Below are 13,615 nucleotides of genomic sequence, written 5' to 3'. Positions count from 1 at the left end.
GAATTCTGGATTTTCCAGAATCAAACACACTTTCACCTAAAATAGAGGCAGTTCTGGTCTAGTGCACACATGTACAATTTGCAGGAGAGCTTTGTCATAACTCTGGTTAAATACTTCAAATACTCTTCCCACCCACACCAGCTACACAACTCAGGAAGAGGAATCTTGGGTTATATGGCTTGAGGGGAAAATCAGGTTTTTATATTGCCTTGGGGCAGTGAGCATATGGACATGAAAGTACATCAGATCTGTTACATGAAAGTAATTGGACATGAAGGACACGAAGCTACCTATGGACATAAGGGTACATCAGACCTATTGAGATGCTCAGTTTAGGATAGAATAAATCATATGTTAGACTCAACTGCCTACATTACCTAGATAAGACATAACCTACAGACATTTATTCTCTCAAATACAGACCAAAAGTATTTTTTGGATTACACTCTTATCTACATCCTGTGTCTGTGCTTATAAATGCAGGCAATACTACCTGCTGCCACCCCCCTCCCTCCTGAGAGCACAGAAGGACATGATACCTGAGGGGCACGGACCACACAAGTAGGAGCCTGGTGTGTTATGGCACTGCACAAATGGATTGTGTGAACACGGAGGATTAGGGAGGCTGCATTCATCTATATCAGCACTGCAGGCAGGGCTGCCAGGAGGTGACATCCAGCCAGCATCACAGAGGCAGTGGTACTTGGGCTGCCACAGCAAAAAGCACATTACATATTTAAGAGGGTTAGAACAGTCAAGAAAAGTGCAGGAGTTCATTTTATAAATTAGTTTTTAAACAAAAGAAAGGAAGATTTCAGAGCATTACATGGTTTGCACGTTCTGTTTTATAAGTTGCTTTGGTAGATTCATCAGTCTATTTCTTCCTCTGAATGTGTCTATTTAGATAATGGAAGCAGCAACAGGCTCATTCCTTGTGTTCATAAATGAGACCTGCAATTTACCCTAAAACTCCCAGAGAAAATGACCAGCAATTATGAGCTGTACATAAACATAATTAAAAGTCAACAACTTGCTTTGTAACCAGGGTAAACAGATCACTGTAACCAACCTGAAATCAGCTTGGCTGTTTCTTTTAAACAAGCTGGTCAGTAACCAGTGCAATGTGCAGAGCTGACATTAAATTGCAAATATATATTTTCTTTGACGAGAACAATTTTATCTCTAGTAACCTTCACTAATGGCCAGATTTCAGCATTTATCTTGTTTTCGTCCAATTAAAGCTAACGAGACTCAAAGGAGCAGACACTGTTAAGCCAATATTGAACTATTTGAAAAGCCTTCTGCACAGAAATGGGCAGAAAACAAGTGATGAGTTGTGAAAACTTTTACAAATTGAGCAAAGGAATTATTTTACAGCATAGCATGAAGATTATATGGTGTATCTGGAATGGTGCATGGGTGTATAGGAGCATCAAGGAGCACAGGCATGCCAGGGTAGTTTGGGAGGGATGCTCTGAGTGGAAAGAACCAAAGCTGGCACCTTCCATGCATCCCTCTGGGGCGTACACACCATACCCTGATTTTCTTACAAAAAAGAATGAGCTGGCTTGCTCCAGAAGACTGTGCAATTGCATGGTAGCATCCACCCAGTGAAATGCTTGGAGAGCTGGAGCCTGAAGTCAGAGACTCAATCCAACTGACAGTAAGGAGCACCAAATAGGAGCAGCAGCCACCCCAGCTTTTGTTGTACAGTGGCATTTCTTGCAGTTTTTCAGCAGCAGTGTGTGCTACACAGTTTTCTGGTGCTCAGCAGTATTGGTGCTTATTTATGCTGTGTTTATATACAATTTATATGCATTCCTTACCTTGTTGGGCTGATCCCTGACTGCATCTACACAGATGCCATGCCCACAGAGCATCTCTGATCCTCCCTGGCAGTCATCAAACTTCAAGGCACAGTGAGGCCCATAGGTTTCTGGAGTACAGGAGCAGCTAATGGTGAAAGCACATAGAAAACCCAAAATGTCACCTATATATAGCACTTAAAGATCACATATTGCCACAGGTAAGAGATTGTTCTCTGCTTTTATATTTATTTGGTGCTGCCCATGAAATCTGTCTATTTAGCACTGCTGACAATCCCATTAATAATCATCCACAGAGGCAAGGCTTCTGTTCAGCAGAAGGTCCCAAAAGGGACCTAAGCCTACAGAAAGCCTTCTACCAGTTCACTAGCTTTTTACTAAAATGACAATCAGACCCTTATTTGAATGCAAATTATATGCTGCCATGTCTGCTGATGTCTGCTTCTTACAGAGACATGTGGCAGGCACACACCCCTGTGGAACCCCTTTTAAGCTGGCTAATGAAAACTGCTTTGTAAAAGCATGTATCTGCAGGTTTTTCCAATGCAGCTGATCTGGACCTTGGAGCAATGTATCTAGAAGCTCCTTCAGTCCCTGCCAGGCTGTCACATGCTCAGATGAAATAGCAGTTTGATAAGCAAATTGCAGGTAATTTATTGCTGCACCCAAGCTAAGCGACCTGGATGAACTCAGGCATCAAAAACCCACAATAGCTTAATGCTTAATTGCAGTACTGTAAGACAGCATGTTGATTATTGCAAGAGAGGGCAGATAGACCAACACCATGTCACCAGTGCACAGGATGAAGCTGGGTAAGCTGGGCAACAGGTCAGAAAACCAGATCAACTTTGTATATTCAAAGGACATTCAGAGTTTCATGTTCATTTCCCAAGGACACAGCAAGATGACCAGAATGACTCTGAAGGAGGAGCACAATGGCACTGTCTCCTGCCTAGTCTGGCAGAGATTAATTTGCTACCCATCTGAAGTTGCTCAGAGAACAGCCTTACAAAGTTGGTCATGCTGCAAGTAGCTTCAGCCAAATTGTGGTGCACCACTGCCAAGCACTGCCCTGGTTCTCTCCCACTGCTGATGTCACATCATGATGAGGTCTCCATCAATTTGATTGTAACACAAAAGTCTGATTGACATGGGATTCTCACAGCCTTTCATCCAAGTGATGCAATGTCTGCTAATGTCCTAATTCAGGAAGGTGTTTCCCGAATACCTGCTCTTTTTCCTCATACTTCAGAAATTTCCTGAACTATGGCTTGAAGTATGCAAGTAAAGAATCTGAAAAGGGAATGAGGACTGTGTCATGCTCCATTTGATGGTACCTGATCCCATTCTGTTCTTCACCTGGCATTATCACTGGGTGCTTAAAAAAAATCACCATTTTCTTTACCTGCAGTCCATGCTGGTGCACATAACTACCCAGTTAGAGCAGGAGTGGGGTGACCTGGGTTGCTGAGCCCCAGGAAAACTAGCAGCAATGTTCTCAGAGTTGTTGAAAAGAGCTGTGTCATGCTCTACCTGGGGGTAGATTTAACATCTGGGGAGTACTCAGAAGACAAAAAGGCAGTGTGAAGAGAGACTGTGAAGACAGTAAAATGGTTTTGGGGAAAGGACTCAATAATCCCTTCAATACCCTCAATAATACTGAAGGCATAATGCAAAAGCACTAATATTAGGATATGGATTAGTTATGGAGAGGTCTTAGTTCATTTCAGGAAACACCAATTCAGCAGGTACCAAGGAGGGCAAGAATTACATTGGGGAAAAAAATTTACAGGAATCATGACTGTACTGTCAAAATTACAACACTTGCAAGAAAGGCAGAGGGTTTGTCCTCTCAAACCTTAATTTAGTCACACACCTGCACACCATATCTCTAAGCACAATAGGTAAAAACAATTAAAGGCAGGCTGCTTTGTGTGTCGCTTCCTTGACAAATGTCTGTGTTGAGGACAGCTGCAGGCAACCTAGGAACATCCTTTAAAATGAAAGAAAAGCTGACAGGAAGCATCATGTGCCAGTGGCACCTCAGCAGGCCTTGTGCTCATGCTGAAGTGTGAGGAGCAGTGCAGGAGAACTTCCCTTGTGTGAGGTTCTTTCAAGGGCTGAAAAAGCACTATAAGCCAGTGTTACACCAAGCAAGTATTTGTGGGGCCTAAGATTTTCATGCTGAAGCAGGAGACAAAATGCTTTGCAGAAAACTATGACAGGCTCTCCAGCCTGCTTGTTCCCATTGCACAGGGAGAGCTTTGTATTGTATCTGTAAGTTATTTATTTACCAGATCATTTGACATTTTGGAAAATAAGATGCAGAACATTCAGGCTGTCTTCCCCTGTTAATAAGAGCATGTTTCCTAAGGAGCTGGGCACAGCAAGAGAAAGATATAGATCTCATGGCTATGGGGGCCTGCAGAGGGGCAGCCCAGGCACCCTCCTGGCCAGCCAGCTGCAGGCAGCCATTCTGCTCCCTCTCTGCTGGGCAGCACAGTGTGTTGCCTGCTCTGCTGCAGTCTCAGCATGTCCTGAATTTGTGGAGAGGGTGAAGGCATTTCCTGGAGTTATGCAGTGTGCCGGGAATGCCAATGATCAAAGGTGCCCATATATCCAGGAGGTTTACAGCTGCTCAAAGTCTTTGCTGGGCCAAAGCTTTGCTTCTGCTCACCTCCTTCATCTTCTCACTCACCCCGGTCTCAAGGGCTAGGTGATAATGGAGGGAAGATAATGCAGCTGTGCTGGGTGGCCACATTGGGGAGTGCTGGTTACAGACCAGCCTGCTGCTTCCCACCACCCCATCAGCAGAACACGGTGCACTGAATTTCAATTAAAGCATCTGCAGATACAACAGATAGTGGGCACCAGAGCCAGTCTCTGTTTTGCAGTCTCCTTCCCCAGCATGGCTGTGTGCTAAAATTAGTTATTGCTGCTCTTCTTGTATCAAAGAAGGCAATGGCTTCAGACAGCCTTCTGTGTCTGTGGTGGGCTCAGGTGTACTGTGCATTAAGGATTTTATATTCTCTCAGACTGCAAGGGATTACCATGCAGAGATACTAAACAGACTTATTCCTAGAACTTGTGTTGCTGGTGTGATACAGAGTGCAAAAATAGTAGAGTATTTTGCATAGCATAGCATAGTTTTGAAAAGTTACCTGTAGCTGCCTGGTGTGTTCACACAAGTGGCTCCGTTCTGGCAGCCTAATGCTGTTCCAGCATAAATCTGGCATTCATTAACGTCCACTGAACACTGGAGGCCCTAAAATGAAATGGAAAACCAGTTTATTTTCCAAATAACTGAAAAATGAAACAAACCATGGAGCCAATGTTTAATATAGTTTCAAAGATACACAAACCATGGGCTGCTATCAACACAGCTTCCCTTGTGAAATATTATAACAAAACTATTTTTCAGCTGCATTTCTGTGACCCTGGTTATCAGTCAGATGAGGAATAACATCTTCCAGATGTCTGTAGAAAGCATATGGACAGCATAGTACTGTCATTCCCCCCTACTTTCCAACTTGCTAGCATAACACTCAGAAAACTTTCTTTCAAACTCTTTCCATCAGATGATGTTGTTTCATTAAGACTGAAAGCACAGCAATTTTCACTTAAATCTTGCTGGGAAAATTTTCAGGTTGAGAGCCTTTGAGAAGAAGACATAACTTTTCCATTCCTAGTGCATGTAACAGCACCATTAAACCTTTGCCAGTAAAGTCTCTGGTTTTCAAAATCTCAGAATGGGCTTGATTACTTACACCCCCATTTGTTTTATTTGTTTGAGCCTGAATAAACATCCTTCCCTTCCCCCATCCTCTCTCTATCCTTGCGTAAGATCAACAGCAAGGCATGCAGTTCACTCTGCTCAGCAAAAACCAAAGGCTGCTTTTCTGCTGTGGGAACTGCTGAGAGTCATTGAATTCATGGGCCATTGCCCACATAACAGCTCAGGGTCTGGCCCAATGGTTTGGCCTTAATTTCTTTTTGGTATATGTTCAGAAGCAAATATATTGCCTTTCACACAAGTTACTCAGAGTGTGATACTATTGCTCTGCCGTTCAGTGTATCTCACTCTGTCCTGAGCAACCCTAAAAGGCTATCTTCATCAAAATTACACTAAGCCAGGTGTATCCTTACAGTTCAAATACAAGCTCCATAGTCAAGGATTCTAAAGATTCACCTGCCAGCTGCTGGGACAGAGGCAAAAGAAACCATCCAGTAAGTCGACACAGGTCCCTGAGTTCTGACAAGGATTACTGCTGCAGGCTTTCCTCTGGATAACCTGAAACCCAGGAAAAGTGCAGAAAACTAAGTTCCTTCTTATTTACTCAAGACAAACCTTCTTAAAAACTTTTTTTCATTCTTTCTTGTGTCAGTCCCCCCACTCCCTTTTTTCAGCAAGGTTGATTTGCAAAAGTTTTCAGCTGTTTCACCCATATCTGTACAAACAAAAGACTAATATCCTTGGGCTTACAAAGGATGGCTGGCTGCAAGCATTAGGATGAAAGAGTCCTGTAAAAAGTAAATATTAGTAAAGACTGTTCTTTGGCAGCAGACTGTGAGTCTAGATGGAAGGTTAGGTTGTCAATTCCACAGGTGACTCATCTGACAACTGCTTTTACTGTCAGCTATAGCTGTGGCTTGTCACTATCTCAGTGGAGAAGCAAGTGACAGTTGAAAATCAGCTATTTCCCATACAATATAAAGTCCAGTTAGAATTCTACAGCCTTTGTCTTGACATATTTGTGAAGGAAGAGTATACTTCTCCGTGGTATCTAGTTGTTGTTCTTGAGTCTACAAGTGTTTTTCCTTTAAGGAATGCAGGCTCCTACACGATTTGTATTTTGTAAGAAGGCATTTCACCTCCTCTACAAATCTTGGCTTTTTTAATCTCCTGTTACCAAAATAAATTTCCTGAGTAATGCATGAAAGAAAAAAAATATCATTTAGCTATTTTATCATTGTAATCTCACTGTATTTACTTGGGGCTAGGTTTTTCTTTTTTTGATCTCTGCTTCCGATTTACTCACCTGCTCTAAGCTTTGAAGTTTATTGTCAAGACTCGTGATCTGTAAGAGAAATGCAAATTACATTGTGTTTGGTATGAGACTGACTGCAGAGGTATGGCATGGATGCTAGTAGGATATCAAATTTTTTAAAGAAAATAAAATAGCTGATACGTGAAACCAGGTGACAATCAAGTTCAAATCAGGCCTCATTCACTGGTATTTCAGTGGTTTAGGCTGTTCAGAAAATGACAGGTGAAATATGTCCCAGTTTAGCTCCAAAAAGCAAGACAGTCTTGTGAAGATGTATTCAGGTGCTCAACACTGAGAACATGAATTTTACAATGGGATTGCTCAGGTGCTCATGCACATGTAAAGGATGGAGGTCTGAGACAGTACACCAAAAGCCAAGAGGTTTACTATATCTCAGTGGGTTATAACTACAAGGAGCAAGCTGAAACTGAATCTGGAAATATGATGGATGCCTATTAGCACAATTTCCCTAAAGGGAGGCCTCTTAGGCTATAAAATATTGTCCTATAAGGAAATTTTGGCAACACTGTAACAAAAGACACTTAAACCAAGTCAGACAAAGGTTTCAAAATCTTTCGTAGTAGGGAAGAAACAAAACTACTTCATATGTTTTTTCTTTCCTTTGCAAACTCCTTTCAGTCCATTCCACCTGTGGAGGGGGATGCCTATGCAACCCCTACAAGAACATATGTGGTCCATTTCCTGAATTTAGTGGGATTTAATTTTTATAGATACTAGAAGATATTGTCCACAGAGAAGTTGACAAACAAAAGAATAATCCTTGTAACTGTAAATTACGGGATCAATAGGAAAAGTTCCATTATCTCCAGAGTTTCTTATGAAGTATCTCAGCATTAAACATTGACTCTGAGCTGATGTTAAATATGGACTCTGCCCCAGCTCCCTGAACTGGAGTCAAGAAACACTAAAAAGGAATCAGTTAACAATGTTAATCTGAGGAATGGAAAACTGGGGATACTGGAGGAGGATACCACAAGGGTATGGCTTACCTTGGAGGCCAACAAAGAAACCTGCTGGGACACATTCTGAGAGGCAGCATTGGCTTTTTTAAGTTCTTGAATCTCTGCCTTACTTTCTCTCACCTAAATGTAAGCAACAGAGATAATGTGAAACAAGCTTGGCAGTTTCAAAAGCTTACAAATGTAAACAAGCTTTGCTTTTGCAAAAGCCTAGAAAAGTTCCATTCTTGCTTAACTTTACTATTATAAATTCAACTTAAATACAGAGAGCTCTGTTACATCCACAATTTAATATTTTAATTATTTTCTGTAATGACATGATAACAAGTCTGCAATAACTTACATTCATATTAGAGTGCTGCCATAGATAACATAACAACCATAAAAAACACATCAAGCATTTGCTAAGACAAATTCTGAAAACAATTAAACTATTAATGTGCAAAACTGAAAATGAAAACATATTAAGGAAAAGTAACTATATCACCTGACTAAAAAGTTCTGCAAGGTCTTCTTCATTAACTTTTATCTTTCCCAGTAGTCCAGTTCTAAATTCAATGTTTTTGCTGGAGCCAGCACAGAACACTAAATTACCCTGCTCTGAGGACAAACGAGGCCTGTTGTATCACAGAAAAAATAAAGAGATCATTTAGTTACATGTATCTGCCAGAAAATGTAAAAAAGGAGCTGCAGTAAAGCCATCCTGTTCCCATTACTGGAACTTAAAAGCCACCATAAGAACAAATGCATTTGCAAGCAGTGGTACTTACTGTTCCTCATAAATGGTTCTTTTCTGCCTCTTTTTTTCATAGTGATTTGATTCACAGTTCAATCCAGTAAGCAAAAATAATGCAACTAAAAGCCAAGGAGCAGGAGCAGCCCAAAGCATTGCTCTCCTCCAGCTGTCCTGAGTTTGGAGTGAAACCTCAAGTGCTGAATTGTGCTGTTGAGAGCCCAGATGCCCTTTGCCCTCACACAGCTCTTCATTCACAGGGTGCCCATGCTGCTGTCTTGTCTTGCAAGGGTGAACTTTATCTCAGGTATCTTAATTAAAGATTGACAGTGTGCAAATCACCTAGACATTATATGCATTTTTTATCATTTTGTCTTTTGGTTTCAGGAGTTTTGAAAGATCATTAATTGAAATCTGCTTGTATTTTATCACTACGCCTTTGACCTCTGTACAGCTGAGCACCCTTGTGTCTCAGAGCTGCTTGTAAGGGGCAGCTACTTACTGCAGGAAGGGCTTGCTCTCCCCACTCACTGCACCATGCAGGCAAAGGGAAGATTATTTGGCAGCACTAAAGGACCTAGATTGTCACCAAAAAAAATCCCCAAAACCAACAACAACCAAAATAAACCCCTAAAAACAAAACCAAACCAAACAAACAAAAAACAAACCAAAAGCCAAACAGAAAAAAATAACCAGCAAAACAACCCAAGAAAACCCCCACATATTAAACCCACAGTGGCTGGCAAGGAGTATTTTTATTGAAAGAGAATCTTCCAGCCAGTAATTCACTGGGCAGATGACACAAACAAGTTAGCAGTACCAAACAGCATCCTATAGAGTACAACAACAAAACCCAATTTTAACCAAATACGGTTGCTCTGACTCAAGGATGACTCAGTCCTCAGATGCTGGGGAGATGATCACACATAAAGGGGACTGCATTTTATTTGGCATGTGTAGGCTGTCTTCATTGCACAGAGTAGGGCTCCCAATTTCAGAAGAGGCCATAGACAATGCAGAAGACTGAAGAAGAATTCAAAGGAGGCCCCAAAGTATTAAGAAATAAAAAGCAAATTAATGTGTTCCAAGAGCCAAATTTTGAATCTTGACCCCATTTTCCTCTTCAGCAATACCTCACAACCTTCTCAAAGGAGGCGTCCCACCCAGATGCTTGTTGGTTCTTGTCTCTGAGGCCCAGGCTGTTGCTGCTGGAGGCCATGGTGGAGTCCACATCTGACATCCCCTTTGCTTTTGCCAAAGTCTCCATATTCCCCTTGCACATGACCTTGCTGTGCTTTCCTCTCCCTGCTTAGGGGAGCTTTGTGTATCTTTTTCTTCCTCATGCTAGGAGCTACCTGAACCTCCAGACCCACCACCATTTTTTTTATTTTCCATTTTGCTTAGTGGACACCTCATTCAGGTTGCTCACATTTCAAAACTCTGCTGAGAAGAAAGGAGTAGCAACAGGTGTTGCTGCTCTTGCTTGAAGACAATGGTAGCCAGCATTCACTGATCCTTTAAGCCTGACCTTCCTGGAGGCCACAAAGCTCCTGCACTTCCTAACCCTAGCTTTCTTTCATGCTCCAGTTTGCACTTGTCACCTACAGATGTCCCATAAATATGTGGGATATGCCCTGGAGCTGGGGAATTGAATGAACTCTACAGCTTTCCCAGTCAGAAATGTTATGAGGTCAAAGCACCCTGGGAAGAAACGGGATGTGGTGACAGAAATTATTAATATCACCTGAAAAAGAGACAGACGTGGACTGTGAAAATGAATGTAACACAAAGACAGCTAACGTTTGTGGTGCTGACAAAGATAATAACTTCATCTCTACTGTGAATAACTATGATGTCCAAGATTATATCAGTTGCATCCCACCACCTCCATTATTTTCTATTGTTTGCATAAAAAATAGGTCTTTTTAATTATCGGTTTATTATCGGTGTTTTTAGAAACTTATTTCAGAATTCAGAACAGCATGAGCCTGCTGACCATCTTTCTTGTGCTCACCAGAGTGTGATGCAGGCAACCAAACCGTTACTGCTGCTGCCTAGAGCTCTGGAGGGGCAGAGGTGAAGCTCCTCCAGAACCCAAGGGGGACAGCCCATCCCATACGCCTACTGCTGCAGTAGCAGCAGCGGGTGTTCACCTGCTCCACAACAGCCTGTGACCTCCAGGAGGCTGAGCCTACCAGACATTGCTGCTAGAAGAGAGGAACATGAGGAGGAATCCCCATTCCTTTAGCATCACAGGGGACAGTGTTTCTATAAAAATACAGAATTGTATCCACAGTTATTGAAAACTACCACTGCCCATTCAATCCAAAAGAGCTATGATGTTCTACACCAACTGCAAATCTTTCCCTCTACATTACTTACTATGCTCTTTGCTCTGAAAACTCTCTTCAGGAATAGGGGAGCACAAATGAATTACTGATGTTTCTGTATAGTCAGCAGAACACTTTCTGCCTCTGGGTATCCTGGTACTGTCCATTAAACAAGTGCTCACTAACATTCTTCATATCAGTTCTGATGTCTGTCTGGGGTTTTTTGCTCATTTTGTTTTGTTGTTTTTTTGGTTTTGTTTTACTTAGTTTGGGTTTTTTTGTTGTTTGTTTGTTTCGACAGTTTACTGAGATTTTATAACTGTCAGTTGGGTGTCAACCTGAAGAAACTATGGGCCAGCTAAACCTGCATTTCATAGCAGGCTGGTTGAATGTATGCTTACACTTCAAGGACTTTCACAAAGTCCATTGCATTCTGGCAGTTTTCAGCCCGGACATCTGCTGTGACCCACAAACCCCTTCCTTTACTCTATTCATTTATTTTAAATACTAGAGTATGAATTTCCCTTCTCTGCTCCCTGTCAATCTTACATACAAGCTTCCTTTCCCAACTAATTAACTCCAATGTCCCGAATGACCAATAAGCAATAAACCATAGAGGATGGGAAGAAAGCTGCTAATGCAAGGAGGCAGAAGAAATTCATTTTCTCTTCATGCAGACTTCATAGCTTAGAAAATGTGTGTCCTGAAGACCAGGTGACTTTGACTATGCACTGATTATAGGATGAAGAGAGCTCTGGACATCTATCTAAACCTTGCATGACATGCTATTTTCCATTTCTTTAGACCTTCTAGATTTTAGTTAATTTACTCTCTATGCCTAGCAAATGCACCTTAGACTGGCCAAGTTGGGAAATCTATAAACCGTCTTAAGGAGAAAAATAGGTCCACACCCTTAAATTTTACTGAAATATATTGGAATGTGACATCATTTTGGACGAACAGAATGGAAACCCTGCAAATGTCTGGCATAAGAAGAGGGGCTGTTATTCTAACAAGAGCCAGCACAAACCCTTCCTCCTGAGACAGATCATTCATTACCTCACTGACATGAGTATATGAGGTATAGGTTGTGCAAAGATTTGGCAGGAAGTAATGGAGCATTTGTTTTTATCTAAATCTGGTTGAAGTTCATCCCATACCAGCAGGGACTACAAGTTACCACCATCTTGTGTAGCTGTGTGAAATGATTGGTGCTGTCCCTCCACTTCTCCAGCAGTAAGTGCCTGAAATGCAAAGACACTGCTATAGAAGACATGAGTTAACTTAGATTAAGGCAAAAAATTCCATATGTGTTAATTGTACCTAGGAAGTCAAGTGAAATGCAGAGACACGGTACGAGTCTGTGACAACGCTCCCTTCTCATATGGAGGAAGGGAACTATTGCTGGGAATCTCAATGTGGCTAACTTTTTATTGGAAAACTAAGAGATAATACTTTATTTTGTTCTACAGATGTAAAAAAAAAGATCCCTGGTGTTCAATGTTATGACTCCAATATTTGCAAATAATTATAAATCCATTCCTCTAGCTGGTTCAATCCATTTACCTGGGTTTCCCCCCAGCTGAGGTCATGTGTCCCAGAACTTCCATCTTCACTTCCCTGGATCCATTTTCATCTTTCCTCTTTCTAATACTATTCCAGTGCTTAAAAGTGAAATGTGACATAGGAAGCAGCACTGTTACCTCCATGGCACAAATGTGCAAAATGCTGGTGTAAACATTTCGTATTGAATTCATCACTTTCTGCGTGTCCCTACAGGTCCGAGACAGCCAAGCCCTAAGCTGGTATTAGGCCAGAGGATCAAAAACACAATACAGAGGATCAACAACCACAAAGTTTACATCAAACAGGGGTGACTGAAAAAATAACATTTCCCTTCCTGTCCCTTACCTATGACCACCCATCACCACTTCTTCCTCTTTATGTGTCTGAAGTTTTATGGCCCCAGCACCCTATGCAGGGGCTGCAGTAGCTGCAGAGCTCCATTTCCCACACCACTCCTTAAGGATTTCTTTTACTTCTCAACATCCTGCCCTCTGATACCTGCTTAAGATTTTTCCTCCCTCAACACACTGATGAAGTTAATAAATTACCTGCTGATGAAGTTAAACTAACCAGCCCGGAAGTCTAGGTTTTCAGTTTTTAATGGTGAATAACAAAAGAGGTAACTGATTTTGTTACCTACTTCAGCTGGAGTTGATCCACTGTCCTAATTCTCCCTGAGTTCCTTTATCAAAAAGAAGGCAGTTATAACATGTATTAGTTTTCTAGTTTCATTAGAAGACTTGTATTTTGGTTCCTCTATCTTTCTGATTTTCTTCCTCCATGTTGTTTCTATATACCACCAACCACTTTGATTCTTCCTGTTTTCTGTTTCACTATTTTTTGAAATTAGGTTCATGAAAAGTTTACAGTCAGTTACATTGGCTTTGGTCTCTCCTATTGATTATTCCAGTCTTTTTAGCACATTCCAATTGCTTTAATGTACACTGGAGTTATTTTTAGGGAATTCCATTTGCATAGCCACCCTTCTCCATTAATAACCCTAAAGCCACGAATGGACCTGGCTGCACAACCTCCCTTAGATTGGTTCTATTCTATACTGCTGGCTTCATCAAGAGGCTTAGATCTGAGCTATGTCTATAAATCATTCACTGTGTATTGATACTGTGATTAT

At 41.5% G+C, this 13,615-nt stretch overlaps 1 protein-coding gene across 1 annotated transcript in view; it reads right to left on the bottom strand.

The window, feature by feature from the left end:
* Nucleotides 1–8,743, bottom strand: part of CUBN (cubilin) — a 143,233-nt gene extending 134,490 nt beyond the window's left edge. Inside the window, exons 1-8 of the mRNA XM_051610631.1 lie at nt 8,625–8,743; nt 8,342–8,471; nt 7,885–7,977; nt 6,866–6,904; nt 6,016–6,117; nt 4,988–5,091; nt 1,827–1,953; nt 540–708 (exon numbers count right to left, since the gene is read on the bottom strand). Of these exons, the coding sequence (XP_051466591.1) occupies nt 540–708; nt 1,827–1,953; nt 4,988–5,091; nt 6,016–6,117; nt 6,866–6,904; nt 7,885–7,977; nt 8,342–8,471; nt 8,625–8,743 (883 nt within the window). The remainder of the gene's footprint in view (nt 1–539; nt 709–1,826; nt 1,954–4,987; nt 5,092–6,015; nt 6,118–6,865; nt 6,905–7,884; nt 7,978–8,341; nt 8,472–8,624) is intronic.
* Nucleotides 8,744–13,615: the final 4,872 nt, after the last annotated feature.

Source organism: Apus apus, chromosome 2, assembly GCF_020740795.1.
Source record: "Apus apus isolate bApuApu2 chromosome 2, bApuApu2.pri.cur, whole genome shotgun sequence".
Lineage (NCBI taxonomy): Eukaryota > Metazoa > Chordata > Aves > Apodiformes > Apodidae > Apus > Apus apus.
Note: the sequence above shows the minus strand (reverse complement) of the source record. Positions and strands in the feature narration are given on the sequence as shown.